At 41.0% G+C, this 26,029-nt stretch overlaps 1 protein-coding gene across 1 annotated transcript in view; it reads right to left on the minus strand.

Moving 5' to 3' along the window:
• The window catches only part of USH2A (usherin), a 505,359-nt gene that overhangs the window by 176,364 nt on the left and 302,966 nt on the right, over nucleotides 1-26,029 (minus strand). The window contains exons 39-40 of the mRNA XM_053667304.1: nucleotides 5,257-5,407; nucleotides 4,472-4,614 (exon numbers count right to left, since the gene is read on the minus strand). Coding sequence (XP_053523279.1) covers nucleotides 4,472-4,614; nucleotides 5,257-5,407 — 294 coding nt within the window. The remainder of the gene's footprint in view (nucleotides 1-4,471; nucleotides 4,615-5,256; nucleotides 5,408-26,029) is intronic.

The following is a 26,029-nucleotide window of genomic DNA, read 5'->3' on the forward strand; positions in this document are numbered from 1 at the left end:
CTGATTTTCATGGGTCTCTTGCACTTGCTCAGTTTTCCCGTTAGGTTCTCATTATTGCCCTGAAGCAACTTTTTACCATTCTCATTAAAAACTCACTCAGTTTAAAAGCTCTTTTCAGTCAAATTAACTCCACAAATGATTATCTCCTAAATTTGTCAAGGAATGAAAAATCAAGGTGGCAAACACATGGACACATAATTACATAGAGCAGAACATTATATGCTAATTGTTCAGGTGGCCTTTTGATAGTCACTACTGATACATTAGCAGAAGAGTTAAGTGAGGGATTCTATCAACCCTTTAATCATGAACTCTTTTTATCAATGTATTATTTATATTCCAACTCTGTCCCAACAGGATTTTTGATAGCTCCTAATAAAAGACTTAAATGTAACAGGACCAATACAATAAAGATGAAGAAATATTAATCTCGCGGTGACGAAAATGGCTCAGTAGTTGAATCCCAAGACAAACAGGAAGAATGGGCACTAGGGATTTGCACGAAAATAAACATTCAGCTTGTTGTCAATGGACAAAATAAGAAAAAGGGCTGGTAACACAGGTACCACTCTTCATCACAAGGGAGATCCAAGGGCCAGTAGCTGTGGCAATCGAAAGGATTCTGTTTGGTAGTTTGAAAGTTGGAGAACGTATATTGGAAGACTGTTTCTCCCCATTTCTCCTGTGGTTGGGACTATGGAGGATAAATAAGGGCGAGTGGTTTTCCTTCTAGAATCAGGCATATTGTTCAGTGAATGGCCATGGACCCTCCCTAGATGTTTAGGACAGAAAATTCAATATGTTGATGTGAGAATTTAGGAAGGCAGGGAAAAAAGTCCTCCAAGAACCAGAAGTCCCATATTGGGAAGAGCTTTGTGCTTTATGGACCCCCATAGAGATTCAAGAGACCAAGAGGGGAACTAAGGCCAGGGGACAGACTATCTCATCAATCACTCCACCCTTTCCAAGGATGTTCTCGTGGTCACCTGTAGCTTCTGATATTAGGATAAATAAGAATGTAAAATAAATGAACACTTGCTTTTACTAATTTTGGAAATGCAAGAATTTCAGGAGCAGGATTCATGCCACAAAAACAAAATATGTGGTGACATGCATACAGAGCTATTTCGCTCTAAAAATTAGCACATTAAATAATTGACTGTTTATCAAGAGTCTTCTGCTATGGCTCACATAGCTAACCACACTGCTGTTTGAAAGGACAGGCACATCAGCATTTGCAAAGTTAGTATTCAGAGCAATTTGGAAATCCATTTGGAACGGAGAAAGCAAAATACCGGTGCAGCGTTGCTGAAACTTGGACCTCAATTTCTTCATTAAATAAAATAAGATCCGATAAAAATATGCCTTACCCTTATAAAAATGTTCCTATACTTCTCTCACATTAGGGCCCTCTTAAGATGCAGGTTGAGACTTTAACTTCAAAAACATGTGAATAAAAAGATGTTCAAAATGCCGGATTAGCCATAAAATTTAAATATTCTTAAGGGCCCAGAAACACCTAAATAATCTGCAAAATCCTATGCTAGTATTGTCTTTATCAACTAATCAAATTTTATACCATATTTTCACTTCTCCTCCCTAGGACAGAGACTCAGAGTCCTATGTTCTCACTACAGGCTACAAAAATGAGAACAAGAAAAATCATTTTCGTTTTGGAACTCTTTTTCTATATATCCCTCCCCACTTCACTATGAAATAGTACATGGTTTGGGGCTAGCAGAAGCCTCTCTAATTAGGACATTCAATCTCCTAGCAGAGATATAAAATGGAAACTCATAGATACTGGTAGTGACCAGAGGGAAGGGGTGGGAGGAGTAAAGGGAAGAGAGGGTCAAGGTCAAATACGTGGTCACGGAATATAATTTGACTTTGGGTGGCGAGCGCACAGTGCAACATACAGATTGTGCACCATAAACTGTACACCTGAAACTTATGTAATTTTATTAACCAATGTCACTCCAATCCATTTAATTAAAAAATGCCTCATGGCCCTTTGCTCTGCCCATGAGAACTTCTCTTTGCACCCAAGCATTTGGTTGGGTGGCTGCCATTCATTTCCTGCCCAGGTTTCTCCTGTTCTCAGCTGGCTGCAGACTTGATGAAAATCAGCCTTGCTATCTCACACTAAAACCATGGTTGTCATGACCCTTTTGGGCACCGGAAAGTTTTGAGGCTCTGGCAGAAAGGTGATGGTCCAACACTGAAATGTGGGTGTGAGGTGACTTTGCTGTTTCATCACTGAGCTGATATGTCAAATTTCTGCGGGGCAGAAGAGGAGGTGTGGGGCAGAACGGGAACAGTGGGGCAGAACGGGAGGTGCGGGGCAGAACGGAGAATGAAGTGTGATGCTAGGTGCATGGAGCTGTCAGCATGCGTGGTTTTATACGTAATGCTTTGAAGCCTTGACAGAAAAACTGCTTATGCCCAATGCCAATCACTCAGTCCTTGTCACTTCAATCGCACCACCTTCCTGAGATGTCATCCATCTCCACTGACACCCAAAATACAGACTACACTGTTGTCTGGAGTCAGGGGTCAGCATGCACTGGTCACTGAACCTGGAGGGGCCAACGGCTGGCCTGTTGCTCTTGGCTAATGTGCCTGACTGCTCGGTCTGCACATGAACAGGGCAAGGGGGAGGTCATCAGTTTTAGGGAAAGAATTTAAATAAAAATGATGGCTGGGGTGTTAGTGATTCTTACCTAAGGAAGACAAAGGATTAGTACTATTCACTTCAAGCCCAGGCCCTAAAAACAACAGAGAAGGCAGTGTCTCCATGCACGGAGGCGCTAAGCACCCAGAGCCCACCAGATTTGGTTTATGGTAAAAGGATGCAGGAGGTAAGCTGAACAAACGCTGTTGCTCAAATACTGGGCAATATTTAGGACTTTATGTGCTAACTTCCTCCTTGTAGATAGGAGATTGTGCCCCCTATTTAATAAGCATCACCACTGAGATAACTCACTACCACCCTGTCTCTGGCACTAGAAATTAGGAGTGCCAGAGAAAGGACACCACTTTTTACCTCGTCCCATGTGGTACCCTCTGGGGCCATCCCCACTGCAGTGGATTGAATAATCATTTCAGCTACTCTTTATTCAGTTGTTTTCTTTTTTAACACCTTATTAAAACTTTATTTGAGTGCTAGCTCTATGGGTTGCAGATCCGAACGCAGGTGGTGCCCATTCTGTCAGCTTCCCCAGAGTGTATGGAACTTGTCCCTGTAAGGGGCGTAGGTGCTCAGAGCACCGTGTTAATGCCATCCAGCCTTGCTCGGGTGCTGTTTGTCCTTTGGATAGAGTTTTTTTACTAAACGGCATCCGTGAGAGCATGAGATCAAAAATGCTGGCTGCGCCCTTGTATAGCATCCTAACTTGCCCCCAGGATGTATTGGGAGAAGTGGGTGAAATATATGATTGTTTATAATACATTTTCATAAAATAAACTCTGAGGAAGGTACATAGTTCTGATTCCATCTTATCGGATTCCTTATCCTCACAAAAATAATGTAATGAAAGGATAATGCTAAACTAGAACTAGGAATCTATGTATTTAATATGCAATTGGTATTATTTTGTGTAAAATAATTGGTATTATTTTGAACACTATGCTTTTGGACTAGTACCTAGCCTTGTAAACAGCATTCACATCTACAATGTTTACAGAGTGAGCAGGGCAGTTGGCTGAGAGAACAACATCTTCTCAGAAGCTTCTGGTTAAAAGATCTGACAAGGTTAACCCTAAAAACCCCATCATTCCAGGATGCAGTGTCCTCGTTCACTCTATGTAGCTTGCTTTACTTCTCTAAAAGTTATACTTCCAATATATATGCTTTTAGAGAGGCTATTTCTAGAAAACTAAGTATTATATCCATGTGTTCATTTCCTATATAACCTAGTAAGAACATATACAGGCAAACATAAGTCTTCCACAAAAAAACCAAACATTCTCTCTCTTGGTTGAAGAGGGCAACCCCAACCTGTTATTAGGTTACAGTTCCCCACTGAGAAGGCTGCCAAGTACAAGTAAAAGTACTATGACATCTATTCCCAGGAAAGGGTATTACAGCACTGATAGCATCCTCATAACGTAAGGCCCATATTTCATGGTCTTCTACCTGTAAGAATCCCACCAAAGCAGAGAACACAGTAACATTTGCTCACAGAGTACAAGATAAGAACCTTTCTCTTGTAGGACACCTAGATGCACCCTGAAGGACAGAATGGGGCCATCTCATAATTTATTGTGAATCATGTCCTCCTGCCCAGCCCTCTGTGTTTGAAAGCCCACATTTTTCTTCTTTCTGGGAAGCCTAAACACCCTACAGAAGATTATTGTCACTAAGTGTCAAAAAATAGCGAAGACTTATTTCTTGGTTGAGGACAAACTAAAAACACGAAGGACTCCCCAGTGGAGAGGACATTTGGCTGTGCGTCGTCAGACCACTCACTGTCCTCTGTCGTCATGAACGGAATCCAAGCACTGTGTGTGCTGCCAAATCCATTGGAGGCAGCCAGCCGAAACTCATACTCGGTGTAGGGCTGGAGATCTCTCACTTCATGGCTTAACGAGGTCGAGGGACTGGAAAATAACCTGGAGGAAAGAAATGTTCATCAGGAAGCTCTAGACATTCAAAGAAATAATAAAAAAAAAAAACTTGATTGCACGGACTTTTCAGAGAATGTCAACATACATTTAAGTATTATACTTCACTGTTGTTACACGATACCTCTTTTAAAATAACTAGCCATTTGGTTGAGGGTTCATAATATTGTACTTACATGAGCTGTAAATTATAGTACTACTGGGTAAATTCTAGTCTAGTGTTGAGAATGATTGCCATGTAGAATTTGTTGAATAAGTATTATCATTTTGTAGCTCTGTGTATGCTTGCTTTATGAAATGCATGTGCTCGTGAAAAATTAAGTGCAGAGAAATCTTATTTAACATGCTATATAAATTAAAAATAGATCTTTTTTGAAAGCAAATCATCATCTTCTAGGGTGTTGCTTAGACACCCTATTTTTCTCTTTGAACATTTAAAAGGTGACCTTTATTTGTTGCAAATGAGGACTGACCTAGTAGTGCTCAAAATATCTTGGAATGTATATGATGTTATCAACCAATGTGGCCCCAATAAATTTAACTTAACGGGGAAAAAGAAAAAGATGAAGTTATGGCTACCCCACGTGACCCAGGTGACAGCTGGGAACACGCACAGGGCGTAATGCTCACTCTAGAAATCCGTGGGGGGAGTGGCCAGGCCTCATCTGGAGCTGGAATTGGGGAGACCCTGGAGCGTTGTTACGAGCTGGTGTGGACCAGACAACCTGAAGACTGGTCGGCGCGGCAGCTGAAAGCCTGGGAGGCAGCACGCCATCTGGAGCTGTTGACAAGCACAGATGAATTAGAGCAGAGAAAACTGTGCCTAACATATGCTGGGTGGGATTGGGATGCTCCATATACTGGAAAAACTGTTCCTCGGGATCAACGACGGTGTTCACCATGGTCCATTTAATTTAACATTTTCATTCCTGAACTACTGTACTTCCTTACTGTTCGTTTCAACACAATTACGTTAGGGTTTCACTCTTAAAAGCCACGCTGCCCCCTCACCCCCCGCCAAACAGCATGACAAATGCATGTGCAACATATTCCCACTTGTACTTCTGTTTGTCTAACTGAAACACATACAGAATCTAGTGAAGCAAATACTCAAATACCTTTTAAATCTAACTTTTGCTCAATGATCAAGCAATCCAACAGTGAAGGAGTCCAGAACTTCTATTTCTCCAATGTTCTTCAATATCATCCACTGTTACTTTAAGCCCAGTACTACTCAGGAACACAAAGGATTTTTTGTTTTTGTGGGCTTTTTTTTTTTTTTTTGAGGAAGATTCCTTATAATTGTATTTTTTTACAATGATAAATACAGGTGATTGGCTGAAATGAGCACGTTCTGGCCTTAATTCTCACTGATGAAAATATAAAAATGAAACTTTCCTCGTGTGTTTTACAGTCAGCTGTGCCTTCTCACAGTGACGTTGAACTTATTAAAAAATGCTGCAAGTATGACATACGTGTTGCTTTTTGTAGCCTAGTTGCATCTCTGGCAAATCTCCCCTGAATTCAGCACACCAACTGGATGTCCTCCATCAGGGAGATGTACGTGAGCAGTTCTAGAAGGGCTAAGAGGAACCAGTAAAACTAAGGTCTGCTCGACTTAGACAATATACAAGATGACGCTGGTTATGAAATTAATTCTTCCTACAGGTATAACTTGAATGAACTTATCATAGCGGAGTTTGTTCCAAAGCTAATCAGAAACTCAGAAGCAAACTAAACACAATTCTGTGGCTTTAGAAAAGTTGCTGAGGGACCTGAGCTTGTGTTTCTTATCTTTAAAGTGGGGATACTACTTTTCATTTGCAGGATTGATGTGAAGACGAGAGACAATGTAAATAAAGCACCTCATTGTGGGTCCTGGCAATTCTTAATTGTCAGTTGTCATTATTATTATTATTGTTATTTTATGAGACTAATTTGAACTTCCCTTAGAACTTAAGGACTATTTATCATGCAAATTTTAAAGAAATATTGTAATATAAGCTCCTTTTGACCAAGAATTCCTAGAGGCTATTGGTGAAGGAGATCAAAATAATAACAACAAATATCAGGGTTCATTTACAACTTCATTTCATATATAACCTTAGGTAGTGTGAGTTCACGTACTTTCCAATTCAAGAGAACTGCCTGTGAACCCTGAGGTTAATGAATAACCATGGATGAGAATGGAAGAATTAGATTACATGTTCTGTCAATTGGTTGTAAGGGTTAACACACTAATTTTTTCAATAAACATTTATTGAGCCTCTACTCTGTGCAAAATAGCAATTTTTGAGTGGAGGAGTAAAAGCACTGAGTAAAGTAGATATGACCGCTGACCCATGGGACTTACAATGGGAATGAAGGAAGCAAGTGGCGAAGAGATACAGAAGATCATAGCAAACTGTGACAGGTGCTCAGGAGAAGGTGAAAAGAAGTGTGTGGCTTTAGGTGTTTGATAGCAATTCAGGTTATTCCCGGAGATGGTATCATTGGGTGACCTCAAAGACCTCAGTGATGTAGGAGGGTGGCTGTGAGATGCCTAGAGTGACAGCCATCCAACCAGAGTGAGCAGGAGGTACAAAGGCAGCAAGAGGGGGTGCATGTGCTTAAGGAACTGACAGAAGCTGATGTGGCTGAAACAGACCAAGGAGGGGGAGGGAAGAGAGGCTGGTGGGGGTGGCTAGGGTCTAGTCCTTACAGGTCACTGTAAGGACTCTGTATTCTAAATGGGGTTGGAGGCCACTGTGGGTTATTAATAAAGAAAATGGCACATTCTAAAGTGATAAAGACCACTTGGGGCTACTGAAGGAGCAGAGACAAGAGTAGAAACAGGAAAATCACCTATGTAGTAATACAGGCTTAGATTCAGCTGATGGCCATGGGGACAGTGACGTATTGTGTTCAGTTGAGTGGGGCATGTATTGCTGAGAGAAAACAAGAGAGTTATAGATGATGTAGATGTTTTTGGTCTGACCACCAGCTGAACTTTGGTGTCAGTACTGAGATGAAGAACAGTGAACAGTGAGGTAAAGCTAAGCAGGGGATCAAGAGTTCTGGACTGTCCATGTCACAAGAGGTGTGTTATGCATCTTGATGGAAACGTCAAGGAAGATTCGAGTCTAGCATGAGCATGTAGGAAATGTGGATGAATGGATGGGCGGTGCTCAATGGCTGAGATTTGATGAAAGGAACCAGGGGTGAGTGCAGAAGAGGTCTGGGGACAGAGCCCTGAGGTCCGCCACATTTCTGAGGTCAGAAGGAGGAGGAGTCAGCGAGGTAGGGGAAACATTAAGAGAAAGTGTGGCCTAGAAGACAAGTCAAGAAGCCATATATCAGAGGAAGGACTGATCAACTCTTTCAAGTGTGCTGAGGGATTAAGAAACGAGGAGACAGAGGTATACATTCTACTGGGCCAAGTGAAGGCATTTGGTGACCTTGCCAAGAACAGATGCCAGGCCAGGTGGGCGCGATGGTGTGATCAGAGAAGGTGAGATGGAGTGAGAAGGAGGGGCAAGAGGACCCAGGGCCCACAGACAATGCTTTTTGGGATTTTGTTCTAAAGGGGAGAAGAAAATGCAGCATTTAGGAAAGTGCATAGTACTGACGGTTTTCTAAAAACTAGAAGACGTTATAGCATGCAAGCTTATTAGAATTGTGAAAATCAGTAACAGATGCCTCATTTAAAATGGAGTCAGGAGACTGGAGAACTCACACAGGTCACTTAACACACAGTACTGTCCCCAACGTTAAGATGTACCTTGCTTCTCCAACAGGAAGTGATGCCACCTTACTACCTGAGCAGGAAGGAAGGGTCCTCCTTGCCCAATGACAGCTCAGCCAATGGGAGACGGCCATAACTCAGCCAATTAAAAGTCACTCTGCTTTAATTTGTTTTCCCCTCCAATGGACTCTGTTGACTGCAGCCTCTCCCATGCCCATGAAAGAGAGTTCTCCTTTGTTGCTCTGGATTCCTGCGTGGTTCACCCTTAGACCACTTGTCCTGAAACTGCAATGTTTTGGGGTTCTCAAGCCCATTTTGCTGAAGAAATATCTGGCTATTTGTTATAGAAGGACCCAGAAAGGGTTGCCAAAAATGCAGCAGGAGAAGGAAGAATAATTATCAGAGCAAACTCCTTGTGTGGAAGAGGGAGGCGGGCCAGTGCACATGTGGGTGGAACTTAGAGGCAGAGCACACTGGCTGTGGGCAGAAGTGAATGCAGGCTGGGGGGCTGCAGGTGCAGGGAGACAGGTAGGTTCGCCGATGCGAAGCCAGCCAAGATCTCTCCTGGTGGCGTCCATTTATTTTCTCAGGGAGCGAGATAAAACCAAAGGTCTCAGCTCAGTGCCAAAGTGAGAGAGTAGATGGGATGCTTGGGGAGAGATGAATGTCAGGAAGCGGTTCCCCCTCCCCCGTTCGCAGAAATGTCACATGACTGGGAAAGGCAGTAAGATTGATGCCCGGGGCCGGCCACCCCAAAACTAAACTCTCAATCTTTGGTTTGAAGGACGTTCGTTGCTAAAGATTTTTTAACTAATATTTAGTCTGTGAACACAAATGGGTTTAGCAATGATGAGTTCTTATTTGATATATATTCTTTAATTGGTTTATAACAAACACACATACATAAAATGACCGTGTACAAAAAGTAAAGACCATGTGCATATAATATATAACATATAAAGCCATGTCCCTCACTGTATTATTTTTTGTTAATATTTCTGTGTCAAGAAATATTAATCAACACAAATTCTGAATAAAACTTAGCTCTAACAAATTATCAACATAAAAATTAGAGTTTTAAATAGGTACACAACATAATCTCTCTGTGTTAAAAACTACATTACCATGCTCTTAAGAACAGAAATGTTCAAAAATAGACATAATAATAATAGTAATAATAATATATCTTGAATTCTGAGTGATAACAAAAAGTGTAGTCCCTTACATTGGTCACACACTGATGATATAAAATTGCAAATTTTTTCCAAACAGAGTGACCATCTTCAATTATTTAGGCAGCCCTATTCGTTCTGTATGCTTTCAGTGACACTGAGTCCTGGAAACCTTTCTTTCCCCTCTGGTTAACCCCTTTTATCCAAACCTATTCCCCAGAGGCTCCTTAGCACGGAGGCAGTAACTGGGAGCCAGCCATAATTCCTCCCTGGATTCCTAACAGAGGGCCAATGCATCTACCCGCTTGATATACTGTCTCTGAGATGCCATGCTGCTCCAAAAGCTTCTCTCCAGTTTAATATGACCCTCTCGGGGCAGGCACTCCACAGACAGCCTCCTGAATCAACACATCTCATCCAGTAAATACTAATCCTACATGACAACTGGATAACACAGCTACCGTGTGACCTATAAATTCAAAGGAAGGGAGTGCTGAATAAAATTTCAAATTTCACCTTTTTTGGGGGGGGAGGCAAAATGAATACAAAACATTAAGTGATAAGTTTAATCACTTAGACTACTCTTGCTGGTATAATCTTTTGAAGGTACGATTTGAATAAACTTTTAAATGATGTGGGCTTGTGGACTCTTCCCTACGCAAATGACAAAACCACAAAGCTTCCCCCCAAAATGAAAAGCAAACAGACTGCTCCAACCTTGGCCCCATACTGATATAGAGAACTCTAGGGCAGCTCTAAGAAGAAAAAAAAAACAAAAAAAGGATATATTTTCCCCCATGTGACCAGTGACTTACTCAGGTTCTAGTGGCCAGAAGAGTAAAGTTTTGGGACAAAGTCAGTCCAGTGTGACTCTCATGATATCAGTTTCTCAGGACAGCTCCAACTTGTTGCTAGTGCGGTATATTCACGTGCGTGTGTGTGCCTTTCCAAGGACTAGAATAAAATACTACACAAAGATACCAAAGAAATCTGTAATACTTTGTATTAAATTTAAGTCTATAGTAAAAGCTATGCAATGTACCTCTATACTTAGTTCTTTGCCGGCTGTAGGGAAATGGCTGAATAGATGGAAGAAGGATGGGCCATCCTATCTGATATTTAATAGAGAGATAAGGCATGACTCAAATATAATGATAACACAGAATGTGGACCCAGCGTGAGAAAGGTGTACACTACAGGGATTTCATAAGTTACAAACTCATGTCCCCATGTGCCCTGGATACTTCCTTTCAGGGGGATAGGCCTACAAGGGGCCATGCCATGGGGACCCCTAGTTCATCTGGGTCATCACATCCTCAGCCTAATTCCAGTGCCAGGGACACCTGTCAAGCCTGCTTGTGCTCATTCCAATCAGACGTGATGCTACCTGCTGACCTCACTTGGGACCTGACCCCAGCAGGGCCTGGGCTGCTATCACTTCAGCGCTGAGACTGTGAACCTCCCCCGTCCAGGTGTCCCTGGTCACGTAACGTAAGAGAAGCCCTGACCTGTTATCTCTGGGCATCTTGGCTGGGGAGCCTGGCACATATTCGAAATCCTTGGAGTACACGATTTCCTCTCATTTTCTGAAATAGCTACATATGAGCACAGATTTTAAATTCCAGTCTCCCGAATGGAAAATTAAAGTTCAGACACACATATTGAGTCGTTGAGTCATAAACAAATTGAAAACAGAAGGCAAGACTCAATTTCCAGCCACTAAACCATATGTCATTAAAAACAGATATTAATTATGAGGAATATGCAGATGTGCTAACAAATGGACGGTCAACCTTGAGCACAAGGATGTACAAATAGAGCAGCATTAAATGGTGACAAGTAGGTTAAAATAGATTTAATGCTCACAAAATCATCTCGCGTAATAGCTAACTTTTGGAACCTGCCCTATGCGCCAGCTTCTTTAACATAATTATCCCTAATTCTCAGAATTACACTACAAAATTGTAGTGTCAACTCTTGGTAATATCGATAATGAAGCCGAGGCTTGGAGAGGTTACATATTTTATCTCAAATCACAAACCGGCGGCTGGCGGAGTGAGAATTTAAACTGGGCTATTGAAATTCAAAGGCAGGGCCTTTAATTCTATGCCACAAAGCAGCATGTTACAGAAGGTGATTTCTAATAGAAAAGAAACATTAAATAGATAAAAGAAGTATTAAAGCAGATCATCGATGAGATTAAATAAATTAGATGTATGAGAGTAAAGGCTGGATTTGTGTTGTGTCCAAGCCATAGTCTCAAATAGTACTTTCGTGGTCTTATATTTGTTTTGTCACAGCAGAGTCTCTGACTCCTTATTGTCCCCAAAGCACCTCATGTAGGACTACCAGTGTCAATTTGCTAGTTCTCAGGATCAGTCAATGCCCATAGAAATTCATGGCATGCAAAATAAACAGGTCTTCATGTTAGCAAGTGAAATATATTTTAAAGTTCAGTGTCAATTGTAGATATGTCTTGAAATCAACCCTTGACCACAGAACATAAGAAATAAAACGGCAGCATTTCCAGTTGGGAGTGCAGACAGCCTGAAAGCCACCAACTTAAACCTCCCGCCAAATAAAGAATTCTTGCTTAACCCCCCCCCCCCCCAAGTGGGTGACCTGGGGCCTCTGTTTGCTCATTATCAGTGATAGGAAAATAGCTGCTTTGTAAGTGGCCCCATTACATTATCAGGCACTTCTTATTGTTGATCAGCTCTTTGTGACAAAGCATTGGTAATGGTATTACTTCTACCCAACTAAAGGTGAGTATAGTCTTTTGTCCACATTGGCACTCTCTGAGAGGGAGACGGCACTCTAAACAATGACTGTGGGTTACGTGGGCTGCAGCAGGCATGCACTGGGACTCCTTGGAGCACCAGAGGCACATAGGTGCTCATGCTAACAACCTGTACTCTTCAAGGTCGTGTCTGCATCCTAATCCCTGAGAACAGCCTCTGCCGCGGTCATGGCACTGAACTTCAGGCCGTGGTAAGCAGTCGTCCCCCTCTTCGTAAAATTTCCCCACTTCAAGTTAAACACCTCTGTTCCCTCCAAGTAGTTTCCATCTAATGTAATTCCTCAGCCATTATCTAGCCTTGTTTCCTGGCTTTGACCTGCCCCAGTGTGATAATGTCCCTTTGGAACTATGACGCTTTATACTTCAACTCAATACCCCTTGGGCTTTCTGACCAGAGTAGAGCACAGGGAGACTGACTTTTCTTCCTATTGCACCATGTAGCTCTAGGCCCACCGAGCATCTTAATCTTGGCCTGCTTACTACAGAGGTTCCCCAGTGCATTCAGACTGGCTATGTGGTTCCATCGACATGGTCATTTAACTAAAAATGCCAGATCAATCCGTATCCAATGAACACATGGAATCTGAGAGGAGTGTTATTAAAGAAGCAAAGCATTTAATTGAATATAATACCTTTATAGACTAAGAACACTCACTTAACAAAACTATCTTTTATGGATGCAGAATAATATCATCTGGGTATTATAAGTAATACTAAATATCCTGAGTATCCTAACCAGTGCATCTTTTGGTGTGCTTTTTAGAATTGTTAGGTCAATAGGAATGAACATTGTTACCATTTCACATATAATGTGACAAACTGTTTTCCAGAAAGTTGCACTTACTTACATGAACCTCATAAATTAGGTATGAATGATGCATTTCCTAGTATTCCCATCAAAATAATCATTTTGGATATGTATGTATTTGTGTCCCTATATATATAAAATATATAACCATATAACTGGAATTATTATGTTATCAATATGACAATATGACAAGTACACACACACATATACTGTGCCATCTAATAGGGCAGCTAATAAGAGCTACACTCTGTTGGCCAATTAAAAGCATTTTCAGTAGAAAAGACCTGCAAGTGAGAAAAGAAGAGGTGGGAGCTACAGGCGTCATGGACCCAAGCTAAAGAAAGGATGACATCTTCTCGAGAATGTCACCAGTGCAGTAGAGGAGGAGTATTCAGGACAAAAAAAAATTCTTCCTAGGAAGAACGTATACACACAAAATAAAAATTTACTTACAAAAATCCATCATATTTTGTCACTCCGCTCAGGGACAAAATAAAAGATTTTGGAGTGTGTTATTGAACACAACATGAAGACAGTCCGTTTGCCTCTGGTCTTTCACTGACTTCTTTAAGAGTCGACATTTCTGGGGAGAACTCAACATCTCACCAACATTCGACCACTGCGAGATGATGTCAGTCAAAACTCACGCAAGTATTTGTCAAATGTTCTACAAAACCCAACTGGCAGATCTCACCTGGCCCTAGCCATTGTTCTGCATGAAGAGAGAAGCTGCCCTGTCTTGCTAAGAAAGCTCTAATTGGGATGGGAAGAAGCAGAGATTTGCCCCGGAACGGTCCCTAATAGGAGTGAGAGAGAAAGAGGGGTCAGAGGTGAGCCAAGGAGGCCAGAACACAGGGACGCCACGGAATACTAATCGCCATTGACCATTTTGAGAAATGAAAGATTCCACTCCCTATTAGTATCTGTGTGAGCAAGGCAACATCCTTCCACCTTCTTTCTACCTCCACTTCTCTTCCGGGGTGAAGACTAAAGACTTGCTTAAAATGACTCTGCAAGACAGTTTCACAGCGAATGTGTTAACCAAGGAAACATCAGACAGAGTGGAGTCATCTTCTGTTGATTTTCAAATACCCCAAAGCTGTGATTGATGGAGCTCCTTGTGCCCAGAGAAGAATAGGAATTTTGAATTTCATTAGATGCATTATTTGTTTAAGTAGAATACGGAACTGTCACTTTGTCAGACTAATTAGCGGCCCTGAAGCTGATGGTCACAACGCCTAGAAGAATTTTTTTGTGTGTGTTAAGCCCCAAACCACCAATCAAATTTTATTCCTTTTCCTTACAGATTTCCTCGATTTAGATACTCTATTTAAGCCTTTGCTCTTGACATTTGAATTCCTCTTAGTATTCCTCAGAGAATTTCTTATTATTCCTATTATTTTGAATACCATCATATTCATCCAAATTAGTTTCTAGGCAGCATAGATTAAATTCTTTTTCCTTTAGAATCTGATTGCTTGAGCCCTTTGTGTAAGAGTGTATCTTCAATTGGAAAAATAATTTAAAATATATACAACCAAAATATTAGTGGATTAAGTCTACCCTATTTTTAGTTCAAATATTGCTCATTCACTTCAGTTAAAGTAATTCTCTGAAGAATTTCACCTTTGTAATATTAAAAATAGATATTCTTGGCATGGTTAATACATGATTTTAACAATGAGTAAATTCAAGCTAGGTCAAAGCCAGTCTCTTTCGAGACAATGCACTAAATATTCCTTTGCTGAATGTGTCTAACAAGAACAATAGTTCAGAAATGTAGTTAAGGAGATAAACTACTGTACTTTTAAGAACTGGACTCTTTCTTATGATACCACTGAACCCAATATCCTGGCATAGAATGAAGAGTCAAGCAATTAAGTGATCTTTGAGTAACTGATGAACTTCAGTTATTTAGTGATGGGAGGACCAGAGGAGATTGGCTATAAACATCATCAGCAACAGGACTGGATCTACTATTCGAGTTGATTGACCGAATACTTAAGTAATAATAATTAGAAGACCTATCCTTAAATGGGGCACCCCTTACCTCAACAGGCCATTAGCTTCACAGTATAAAACAATAAAAAATGCTGCATGACTTCTAAGAACTGGTTTCAGCTCATGAGTAGTAGGGGTAGAATCAAAATTTGAGAACAAAAAATGGTGCATATTTGACCACAATAATAATGAATAACTATGTAATTAAATTTATATGAAGGCAATCTGCTATCAGACTCTTTAAGTGGGTTATTTGTTTATAATAATTCAGCCTCACGATTATTATCCGGGACGGCTTTGGTATCAGAAAGTATGTGAGATTAATGCCAAGGAATTTTGTTAGTTTTAGGTTTATCAACCTGAGGGAATTCAGAAGTAGAAAACAAATGCATTAACATTAATAACCCATCTTCAATGTATATGTAGCACAAATTGAAATGTCCACATTTGAAAATTGCATGGTAATCAAAACATAGCTTCACCTAGAAGAAAAAAGCAAGGATAGCCCCTAATTTCTAAGCATCATTAATTGATTTCAGAAATAATTATTGGGTATATTGAACAGAATCCTTCTTCCCCTTCAAAGTCTAATTCTAATGCTGTCTATTCTCCTGGAATCAGCAGCTGTTAAAAAGTGCAGCGCTAATTTGTTGCTACCCAATCTCCTTACAGATAAACTCTGCAATATAACACACCATTGTCTTGCATCCAGCAATGCATTCTACTCTTTGTACACATGCATCATCCTTAATCCTCTGTGTCAGCCTTATGAGGTAGTTACCACTGTCTCTTGTCCCAGCCCCCAGTGGAGGCACAGTATGACTGTATAACTTGGTAACTTGTTCAAGGTCATGTAGCTCAGTAAGAGGAGAAATTAGACTCCTCCTACTAAGCTGTATGAACCCGACTGAGGTTGATTTTGAAATCCATGTTCTCAATTACTGGAGTTTCTTTTACGTACACATGAGTGTGACTGTGGATACGTGTAGGCGGATATCTCTGTAGGTGTCAGAGATAAATAGAAGCCATAGAGAATGTGGAAGTTTCATACATATCATCTCCATCCTATTTTTTTTTCCTCCAAGCAACTTCTAATCTCATATTTTGTCAGGAAGAGTTTGAAAACATTTTCTTTTTTCCCTAAGAAAGGAAGCATTGACCAAAAAAAAAAAAAATACAAGTTAACTTGAGATGATCAAGAAGTTTTTGCTGACCACAAAGCCTTGCTCTATGAGAAGAAGTCCAGACCTAACCCTTTCTAAGGAAATGTCTCAAATATATTTAAAGGTTACGGATAGCCATATCCACTCACGAGCACTATAAGAAGACTCTGTTTGGCCACACTACTGTCAGACATAGTAATAGAAATTACTGTATGTTTTATTAAAAACCTGTTTTGGTCTCTCTCACCCTCTCTTGGCCCCTCCCCCTTTAATCCCAGAGTCTAATTTAGTTGTTGTTCCCTTAGGTACAAAGTACACAGTTCATAATTCATTTGATATAAAATGTCAGTTTAGATTCTTGCCTGTCTTTGATAAATGAGAAAAAACCGTGTACATTTCAATTTCCTCCCATGCCAGAACTACCAGGAACAAGCCCCTGTGGTGCTTCTCAAAGACCTTTGTGTTACATTAAACATCAAGACTCGGAAACCATGGGAAGGGTATTTCCAAGACCGACGGTACACACACATGAGACAGAGGGAGACAGCTGATGCCTTTCCTAGCAGTCAAGTGATATCTCTCAAAGAGCATTTTTGATCCTCCAATTAGTCCTCACTTATAATTTAATATGCCACAACCAGTCTGCTGTTTCCTTACATTTAGCTTTGGAGGCAACTTGTTAGAATCATCAAGGAAAATTAAAAGAAAAAAAATCAGATGCTTGGAGATTGGTTTAATTTTCAGCCTCAATGTTACAGTATATGTATACCTTGTCTCCCATCCAAGTACTAACCAGGCCCGACCCTGCTTAGCTTCTGAAATCAGACGAGATCGGGTGCATTCAGGGTGGTATGGCCGTAGACTATATGTATACCTTGTGCTTATGCATAGCATGCCTTCTGTTCTTTAAACAAATATCAGCGTCGCTACTTACATACCATCCTATGTCAGTGCATGGCCATTCTTTGTCCCTTACCAAACCCCACTGAGGATGGCTATGTGACCGTGACATCCCTTTTTAGGTGAACAGACTGAGACCTAGACAGGAGACCATGCAATCAGAAAATGAAAATGCTGGGCATCATGGGTGGTGGTCAAGTTAAAATTGAGAGTCCGCCAGACCCTGCAGTCAATGAGCTAAATGAACACACCATGTGAGAGGCCGTCGTACTGGATTGGTAGAGTCAGCCCAGTGACCGAGGGCCAGGACCTGTTTCTGCACCCTGACCTCAGACTTCAGTGAGGACAGTGTTTCTTCCTGACCACCTGGAGGATTCAGAGGGCCGTCCCTGTGGCCTTTCTGCTCCCTGATTGGCCACACGCTCCACCCTCCTGGGTTTCCCCATGTTACGCTTGTTATGTGTCTTTGTGTGGCTACAGTGTCACAAATCAGTTCATGAAATTTTTTTAATACTCAGAGACAATAATTCTTTTAAAAAATGTATAGGCTTCCTTGTTCTCTTTCCTTTAATGTAGTTTTGAAATTTTTTTAAAACTTTACAAGAGTGCATATTAGGTTCAGTCAGAAGATTGTATCTGTTCATTTCCCCTGGGGTATAGAGGGTATCAATGCAGAGAATTCAGTTTTAATATAGGCCCAAAGTCAGGACAACTCAGTGATTAGCTGCGATGGCAGTAATGTTTTGGGGAAATGCATTTGCACACATTCTAAAGGTATTATCTGTCCCACATCCACCCCAAAGCCTCTGCAACAGCAAAGCTGGTCAGAAAACTGTTACTTTCTGTTAGAAGTCAAAGAAAAAATGTAAACAACGAGTCATGTCACTAAAGAGCTAAAAGTTCAGAAAAGTAAATATTTCCAGAGAAATTAAAGGGCTCTTTTTTCCCTAAATATGAAGTTACTCTAGTACGCTCTTCATTGAATTAGAGTTGATCTTAGCTAGTAATTCATAGACAAATATGAAAGAAGTGTGTCAGAATGCCTGATGGACAAGTAAGTCCTTATACCCAGACTAGGAAAGGATGGTCCAAATGGCTGATTTTTGCTGTCTACACGTAGTATGGGCTGAGTAACATCTCTTCTTCTTAAAGCTTCTTTGTAAGGCTGTAAAATTATCTGTTTCAAATGAATTTTTTCCCCTCTCATTAGATTTTAAGCTTGAAGTGCTAGGATCCGGCACCTAACAGAGGACAGCTCTCTAGTGCATTAACGACAGGCTTGGACACCTGATGTTTCAAGCGAACAAGACTCCCCACAAAACCATATTCGACACAGCTGCAGGGTCAGGCCACATCTTCAGACCCCTGTTGACTAGAACGACCAAGAAATCTGTGTGCCCTTCACTCAGAGAGGACACGCGTGGTCAGTGGACGGTGCTTCAAATACACATGGAGCGTGCTGGCTCAGAGCCGGGCTTCCGAAGCCAGTCTCCAGGTCTGAACATGGTTTCTGCCATTTGTGAGCTGCATGCTCTTACCAAACTAGTTGCAAGTCAATGTCTTTTCCTCGGGCTTCCTCACATGTCAGCATGGATAATAATAGCACTTTCCTCATTGAGTCTGTGAGGCTTAAGTGAGTTACTACAAGTGTATCCTAAACAGTACCTGAATCTAGTCGGGGTTAAATGTGAGTAACACTAACTACCTTGAAGAAAACTGCAGGAAGGCCTTGTCTGGTTGCATTTGCCTTTACTGCGCTTCATTCACACACTGAAGACAAGACCCAGCATCAGCAAAAAGATTATGGTCCACTTTACTGTGACACTCATTTTATGGCAGTGTTCGGGAATCCCAGCCACAGTAAAACAAGGTGTGCCTGCATTTTCCCCAAATAAACAATTCCATGATTTTAACTGTTCTCCGGGCAACTGAAACCAGTCAGCCCACTTTGTGGAGGTGTGTTTGTGAACGTGTGTTTGTGAACTCCTGGAAGGAAAAGCCTTAAGTGGGAGGTCCAAAAGCCCGCACCCCGTGGAACCCAGAATGAAGATGTAACTGACTTGAGGAGACAGGTTTTGAAACCCCTTAGAGGAAGTTCAGCCGCAAGATGCTCATTAAGAAATGTCCCAAGGATGGAGACTCAAGGTTTAGTTACATGGAGTTCCTTGAGACAGAAGTTCCACGAAGGAATCTAGAACAGAGGAAATGTAGCTGACTGCATCTCCACTGTAGGGCTCATTAGTGTTCCTCAGTGCACAGAGCATCCCACCTATTGCTTTCTGGTGCCACAGGTGGGACTCAACACCCAGAAGGGGTGAGCCAGGGTGTCACTTCCTGCCCCATTCGGGGGACTTGAGAACATGCTGGCTCTCTTACACTGGACAGGACCCTGACCCAGCATGTGGAGCCTCTAGATTCAAAGACAAGTGGAGGGTTGGGTCCTGTTTCACACACCTTCCCTCAGTGATTCTGCGTCTCAACTCTCAGCGTGGCACAGAGTCAGAGGCGAGATCTCAGAATAACTGTTCTGTGAAGACGTTTTAAAGAGGACCTCGTTGAGTGGTTTTCAAACGTGGGTATGCATCCTGATAACCTGGGAGGGGGGCCTCTTGTAAGTGAGAGGTCCCTCCACCCCACCCTCAGAATTTCGGATGCAGTAGCTTAAGGTTGGGACTCCAGATACAAGTTCCAGGTACAGCAGATGCCCCTGGTCTGAGATCACGCTGTGGGGACTGCAGATCCAGTTCAGGTCTGCCTGTTCAGAGGTGAGAAGCCTGCATCATGTCAAGTTACGTCAGATGGCCCGAATGGCTCACTAGGGCAAAGGGTGTCACCAGAGCCCAGGGCTCTGAGATGTGGACGAAGAAGTGTCTCAGAAGACTGTCAGGTGGTGTGGCTCTGAGGAGTACTTTCAGAATGGGATCAGCAACAGCACAGTCTTAGCTGCTATCAGTTCATTTTGGGTTTGCTCCCCAAGGTCCTCCCAACTGGGAGCTCAAACAAAAGCTACTCGGTGATCAGCCACAACCTGGTACGATTTTAAGATATTATGACACTTCTCTGAATGCTCTCTCTTTTTTTCCTTACTCGCAAGGGTGTTGTGGTTTAAATACTTTTGCAAGTGGCAGAACATCCACCTAACACGTAAAAATTAGTTTGCACACGCAAACTAATTACTAAAATTCTGTGGCGTGCACACGCACACACACACACACACATATATTTGCCAATTTACCAAAGAAAATAAAAAGGGTATGATTTTGATTCATTCACATAGGACAGCTGTTGAGGTGGCTGCTGTCATTTTTTAATTTGAAAATCCAAGGGAAAAGAGGTCAATGCCCCTGATTAATAAGCACGTACTGTGTGTCTTATAAATTCTCAAGGTGCACCAGTGTGCCCCCAGCACACCAGTTGAGAATCGCTGCCTTAGGAGATAAGCACAAAACGCACATATGGAACATCGAAATGAAAGGCAGTGTGAGTTTCACCCTGATCATTGAAATGTTAGTGGGATCACTCTCATGAAGTACGTTCTGGACACCCTCGCATGTCGGGTTTCATGTGTCCCAATGAATGAATGAACATGAGTATAACAGTGGCTGTGGTCACACCTATTTTTCATGATGTTTTTATAGCTCTCCAGAACCTTTAGTCTCTGGGTGGGCTATACCTCTTAATAGAGATACAAGAATTTTCTCCAGGTTCCTAAGGCAAAAAGATTAAAAATATGGATGTAAAGTACCTAGGACACATTCAGAATTTGTCTCACTTTTGTGAAACTTTATACAGACAGGAAAACGTTCACAGAATTTATGCAAGTCAGACGTAGAGTCTGTCAATGATAATGAAGGGCAAAGAATAAGATATTATTTTTTAAAAAATAAAGCAAAAATTTCTTTAGGGCACCAATAGAATTCAAATAAAACTTCAAGTTGTTTTCAAACTGCCAAGCCCGTCAGACAGATGTGATTTTTTTAACCTGAAAGTTATAAACCTTTATTCCAAGATAAAAAACAGAAAAAGAATTTACTTTTTTCTTTTTTAAAATAGAATTTTAAAAATATCAATGGAACTAAAAGCAATAATACTTTCCACCCCTTTCCCCTGATAAAGTAGGAAAATGTGATTTAAAAAAATCAGGGGTGTCTCCCTCTCTTGCCCCAGGACATTCTAAAAATGGCAGTTAACTATGTGTGTGTGTCTGTGTGTGTGTATTTCTTTACAAACCACAGGAGAGTATGCAAATGTGGGAAGCAGGCAGCCCTTTGCTGGAGGCACAATTCAAAGTTTTTTCCATCTCCTCCCTGGCTCAGAAGTTAGCTCCTTTCTAAAGCGTTTTTATAAACAGGGAGTTCATTGTCAAGACGGTGAATATAGAGGAGTGAGGAAAATTTCACAAATTATAAAACAGAAATTTACGAAGACGGGCTCCGTGCTAAGCACATTATATATACTGTGCTGTGTAATCCCGGATCAGGTAGGAATTATCATCAAGCTTATTTTATGGATGAGCAAACTTAGATGCAGATATATTTGTGGATTTGCTCATAATTACTCAGCCAGTGAGGCAAAGAAACAGAATCAAGGCTAGGTGTGTAGAATTCTAAAGTCTATGCGTTTACCATGCACCTAAGTGCCACTTCTAAATGAATTTTACCTGGGAGGGAAATCAAGAAGAGATCAACTAAAGCAAGTTCCAAAACAAACCGCTCATAATCATTTTGTCTTTCTCTGTTTGTCAACATTTTCTGATAACATACGTTTGTAAAAGAAACACATTCCCCAAGCTTAGTATTTTTATGAAGTTTGTAGATTTTTAATAATTCTCATCAATTTGAACCTATGAATTGGATTTGGAAAACTGGATTAAGTTCCCCCACTAAGGTGGCTCTGAGTTGCTCCACGGTTACTACAAAGCAGGTCAGAAAAAGGTACATAGAATAAAATGATTCCTTTTGCAAAAATATAAAACTTTCATAAAAAACCTCTCTCTAGCTCATCAGTATGGGATTTGTCACTAATCATTTTAAACTATGCCCTTTTATGCTTCTTCTTTCTCTCTTAGCTTTCTGAGCAGTTCTTTGATGTGACAAAGACAGTTTCAGACAAGAGTTGAGTTCATGTGGAAGAAAAAAAAAGGTTTAAGTCTGGAGGCAAAATGCAGTGTATTTAAAATTTATATACTCTATAATGCCTTTGTTCTGAACTTGAAGATCCTGCAAAACTTGGAAGCTTCTTTGCTTCCCTCCTCTAAGCTCATTTGTTCTTCCCTGGCTTATTATCATGCAGCTGTGGCTTTAACTGGTGGCTCCATCGTTTAACGGCATGCGGAGTCATGGCTGACCCTTTCTGATCAATTGCCAATCCATACAGGTTTGACTGATAAAAGAGCCAATTAGATTTAAGCAAATTAAGGGACATCACCAATGTCAACCACTTATTAAACTGAATGCTGAATTCCATGCATACAAAACACTAATGCACCGAGCCCCATTAAGAGCTGAAACCCTAACCCCATTAGTAACTCTAGGCCTTGAGGGCGGAGAGGCCACAGGGAAGTTTCATATTTATGGATTAACATTTGGATTCCATTTTTATTTTTTTCATTCTTTGCCTAGAACTTTTGAACCTGCACTATAATGCTATTCAAGAGCTCTGATTAAGCATATTCCTCATTTCTAGGAGTATCTTAGTGCTAAACCTGAACAGTAGGTTATAACAAACAACCTAAAAGTGTGGTTGCTGCAGAAATACAAAAACCTGAATACACAGCTGTAGGGAAGGATATGCTACATAATTGGAAGGAAAGCAAATTTGCTGGTTGACCAAATATTCTTTCAAAATAATTTTTAATGTAAAATATGTGTTCTATTTGAGATTTGCCACTATATGTATACTGAAATATTGATTTCATGATTTCACTGGTCTTAATTCCCATTTCCAAAATAACTTGTGCTTATCATACTGTTTAATCATGTTTCTCTTCTTTTTTTTTTGTGGGAGGGTCAAAATTACTTTAATTTTTAAATAAATTAGTTTTATTAAACAATAACAACCATGAGACAGGAATATTTGATAGAATCAACTGGGCTTTGAAATTAGATATTTTGGAGTTTACTTTTTTGACATCCTGGTTTTAAGGTATAACCAGTATTCAAAAAATGGCACATTAATCATATTTCTGTCCTCACCGGAAACAGACAAAAAGTTAATATCACATAAAATGTTTCATAACCATCAACTGAGAACTGTTTTGGACCACGTCCCTTTGTGTCTCCTTTTCTAAATGCCTCTGTAAACCGAGGTCTGTTCTTCCTATGCCTGCGTCAGGGAAATGACCACTGTAGGGAAGGACCCTGAGTGAGGAGTTGGTGCCATCTGTACGGATTTCTTACTGCCCATTCCCCTGCCCTCCTTACAGTCTGGCCGTCCAACAGCCAGTGGCTGTAGCATCCCTACACTGAGCAGGTCACGTTTTCCACAGGTTGATAAATATGGGGTTGCTCGGGGAGGAGATGAGGCCTAGAGAGACCTGAGCAATGACAATTGCAGAATCTAAGACTTGTAATTCAGCTGTCTTGGCTGATGGATTCATTCATTCACTCACCAATTGTTCATCTTACACCCACCAACTGTCAGGGTCAGTCTAGGTACTGAAGATAAAAATGGGAACAAGAAATAGTCCCTGCTGGGGAGGGTTGGGTAACCTACAATTGTTTCAGTTGGATCGGACAGGTACTCTCAGTACAATGGGAACCCACCCAGCGACACAGGTCAGATCTCAGCCTCGCCTGTGGAAAGATGATTTTTTTGACGGACAGGTGGCTAAACTGAAGCCTAAAAAATGAGGAGGATTTGGTCAGAACAAGGGCCTAAAGGAAACTTTAAGTCTGATAGCAAACCTTTGATCAAGAAAAAAAACAAAACAGCATTTTTAACCGAAATCTTCTATTAGTATGCTTTAAAGCACACAGAGAAAAAAACAAAGGGCATTATCATGACAAATTTTACATAATCAAGCACAAAAAGATAGTAGGAATTCAACATCACCATTAAAAAAAAAGAGGTCTAATACTGAAATCATGAAAACGGCAATAACGGTAACAGTCTGAGTATAATGAAAAGTAAATAGCACATAGAACCTCCTCTGTCCATAAGTTGGTTCGCTTCTCTACATTTCGGTTCATTTCTTATTCATTTCAGTATGAAATGCAGTTCACTGGACACAGGCATGGAAGGTTTCTTTAATAACTCTCGCTACTAATTTAATTCTACTTAAACACACATATTCTCGTGAATGCCACATGCTTTCCAGCATGATTTTATGTGTAAATCAGGATAATATGTTTTCAGATCATTAGGTAAAAGGAAGCATGAACTAAAACCTATTTAATCAATGAGGTATCACCTTTCAACTGCCACAAGGTCATAAAAAAGATAATTTCAAAGCTATAAGTTTCCTAATTGTAATCAACAACAATCTAATAATGGGGAAAAAAAGTACATCTTAATGGCTGCAATAAACTTGGGCAGATCACTGACTGCCTTTGAAGATATCTTGCTCCCGCATTTGGTGAAGGGCCATCTCTCAGAGTCTGGGTTTCTGAGCTCACAGCACGAATGGCCGCACGGTGCCCAGAGAGCAGGCCCTGCTGGGCACCGGGATGATGAGGAGGACAGGCGTCCACAGGGGGCAGCGGAGCTAAGTCTCAGCACGTTGCTTCTGCCCCACAATAAACAATACTTTAGTTTCCTCCTGCTTGCATAATATTAGCCCTTCTACTAAGCCAGACAGACATAGCCATGCGGTGTGCATTGAGTTAGCAACAAAGAGGAGCTTGCTAAGTTTACTGAATCCTGTGTGTGTATATATGTGCGTGCGTGTACACACACGCGCATAAATACTACAAAATATTAGACCATATGCTCTCAAACACAAACAATTAAATTACTCCCAGTTTACGAATGCGGTAGAAATTACAAACTATCTAAATTCATGGAAATGCTATGAAAATGATCTATAATATTAAATATTCCATATCCTGTTAAGAAGCTATTACTATGTAGCTGAAAAAAACCCTCTGTTAAATCGCTGATGACTCTTCAATACTTAAGTGTGAATAGAGGATATTATATACGAAAGCATGGAATCATCACAATTTTCTGCTCTTTCCAGCACATTGGGTTACAGTCAGAAAAGGAAGATCTGACAGGTGAGCTTTCTTCTTTTGGTCTCAATTCTTAAATAAACACCTATGGAACTTCCGTTCCCATTTTTATGACAGGCTCATGAAACATGATACTATTTCAGTTGATTGTCCCCCAAAGTCTGTTTCAAGTATTCTGTTCTTAAACAACGTGGCTGTTGCCAGTTAGAGTTGCGGAGTATTTCCGTAAACATCCATTCATCAATTCTATAATGCCATCAAGGATAGATAACAGTGAGCTGTTTTTACGGCACACAGGCCATGAATCTCTCTTGGCAAGAGGGGTTCTGCACGAACTGCAGGCAAACCCTTCTTTTCCTCTAGTCCTGAGGCCTATCTGGACTCATTGTGACTGGAGACGGATCTTTCCAGCCTGGCAGATTCCTGTTAACAAGGTATTGGCATTCTCCCTTCATCCAGAACACATCTGCTCCCGCAGCTGGGCTACCGGGCAGACACTGGGTGTCCTGAGGTACTTTCCTGTGGTATTTTTGGGAAACATACTTTCCTGAACACATAGTTCAGAACACGCTCTTACTCTCCTGAAGCATGTTTTCTATTCAAGGGCTAGACCTGTTGATGTCAGAAGGGTTTTTCTTCTTAGTAGTCAGTCCCACAAATAGTT

The sequence above is a fragment of the Artibeus jamaicensis genome, unplaced genomic scaffold, assembly GCF_021234435.1.
Source record: "Artibeus jamaicensis isolate MK-2021 breed Jamaican fruit bat unplaced genomic scaffold, CSHL_Jam_final contig_467, whole genome shotgun sequence".
NCBI lineage: Eukaryota > Metazoa > Chordata > Mammalia > Chiroptera > Phyllostomidae > Artibeus > Artibeus jamaicensis.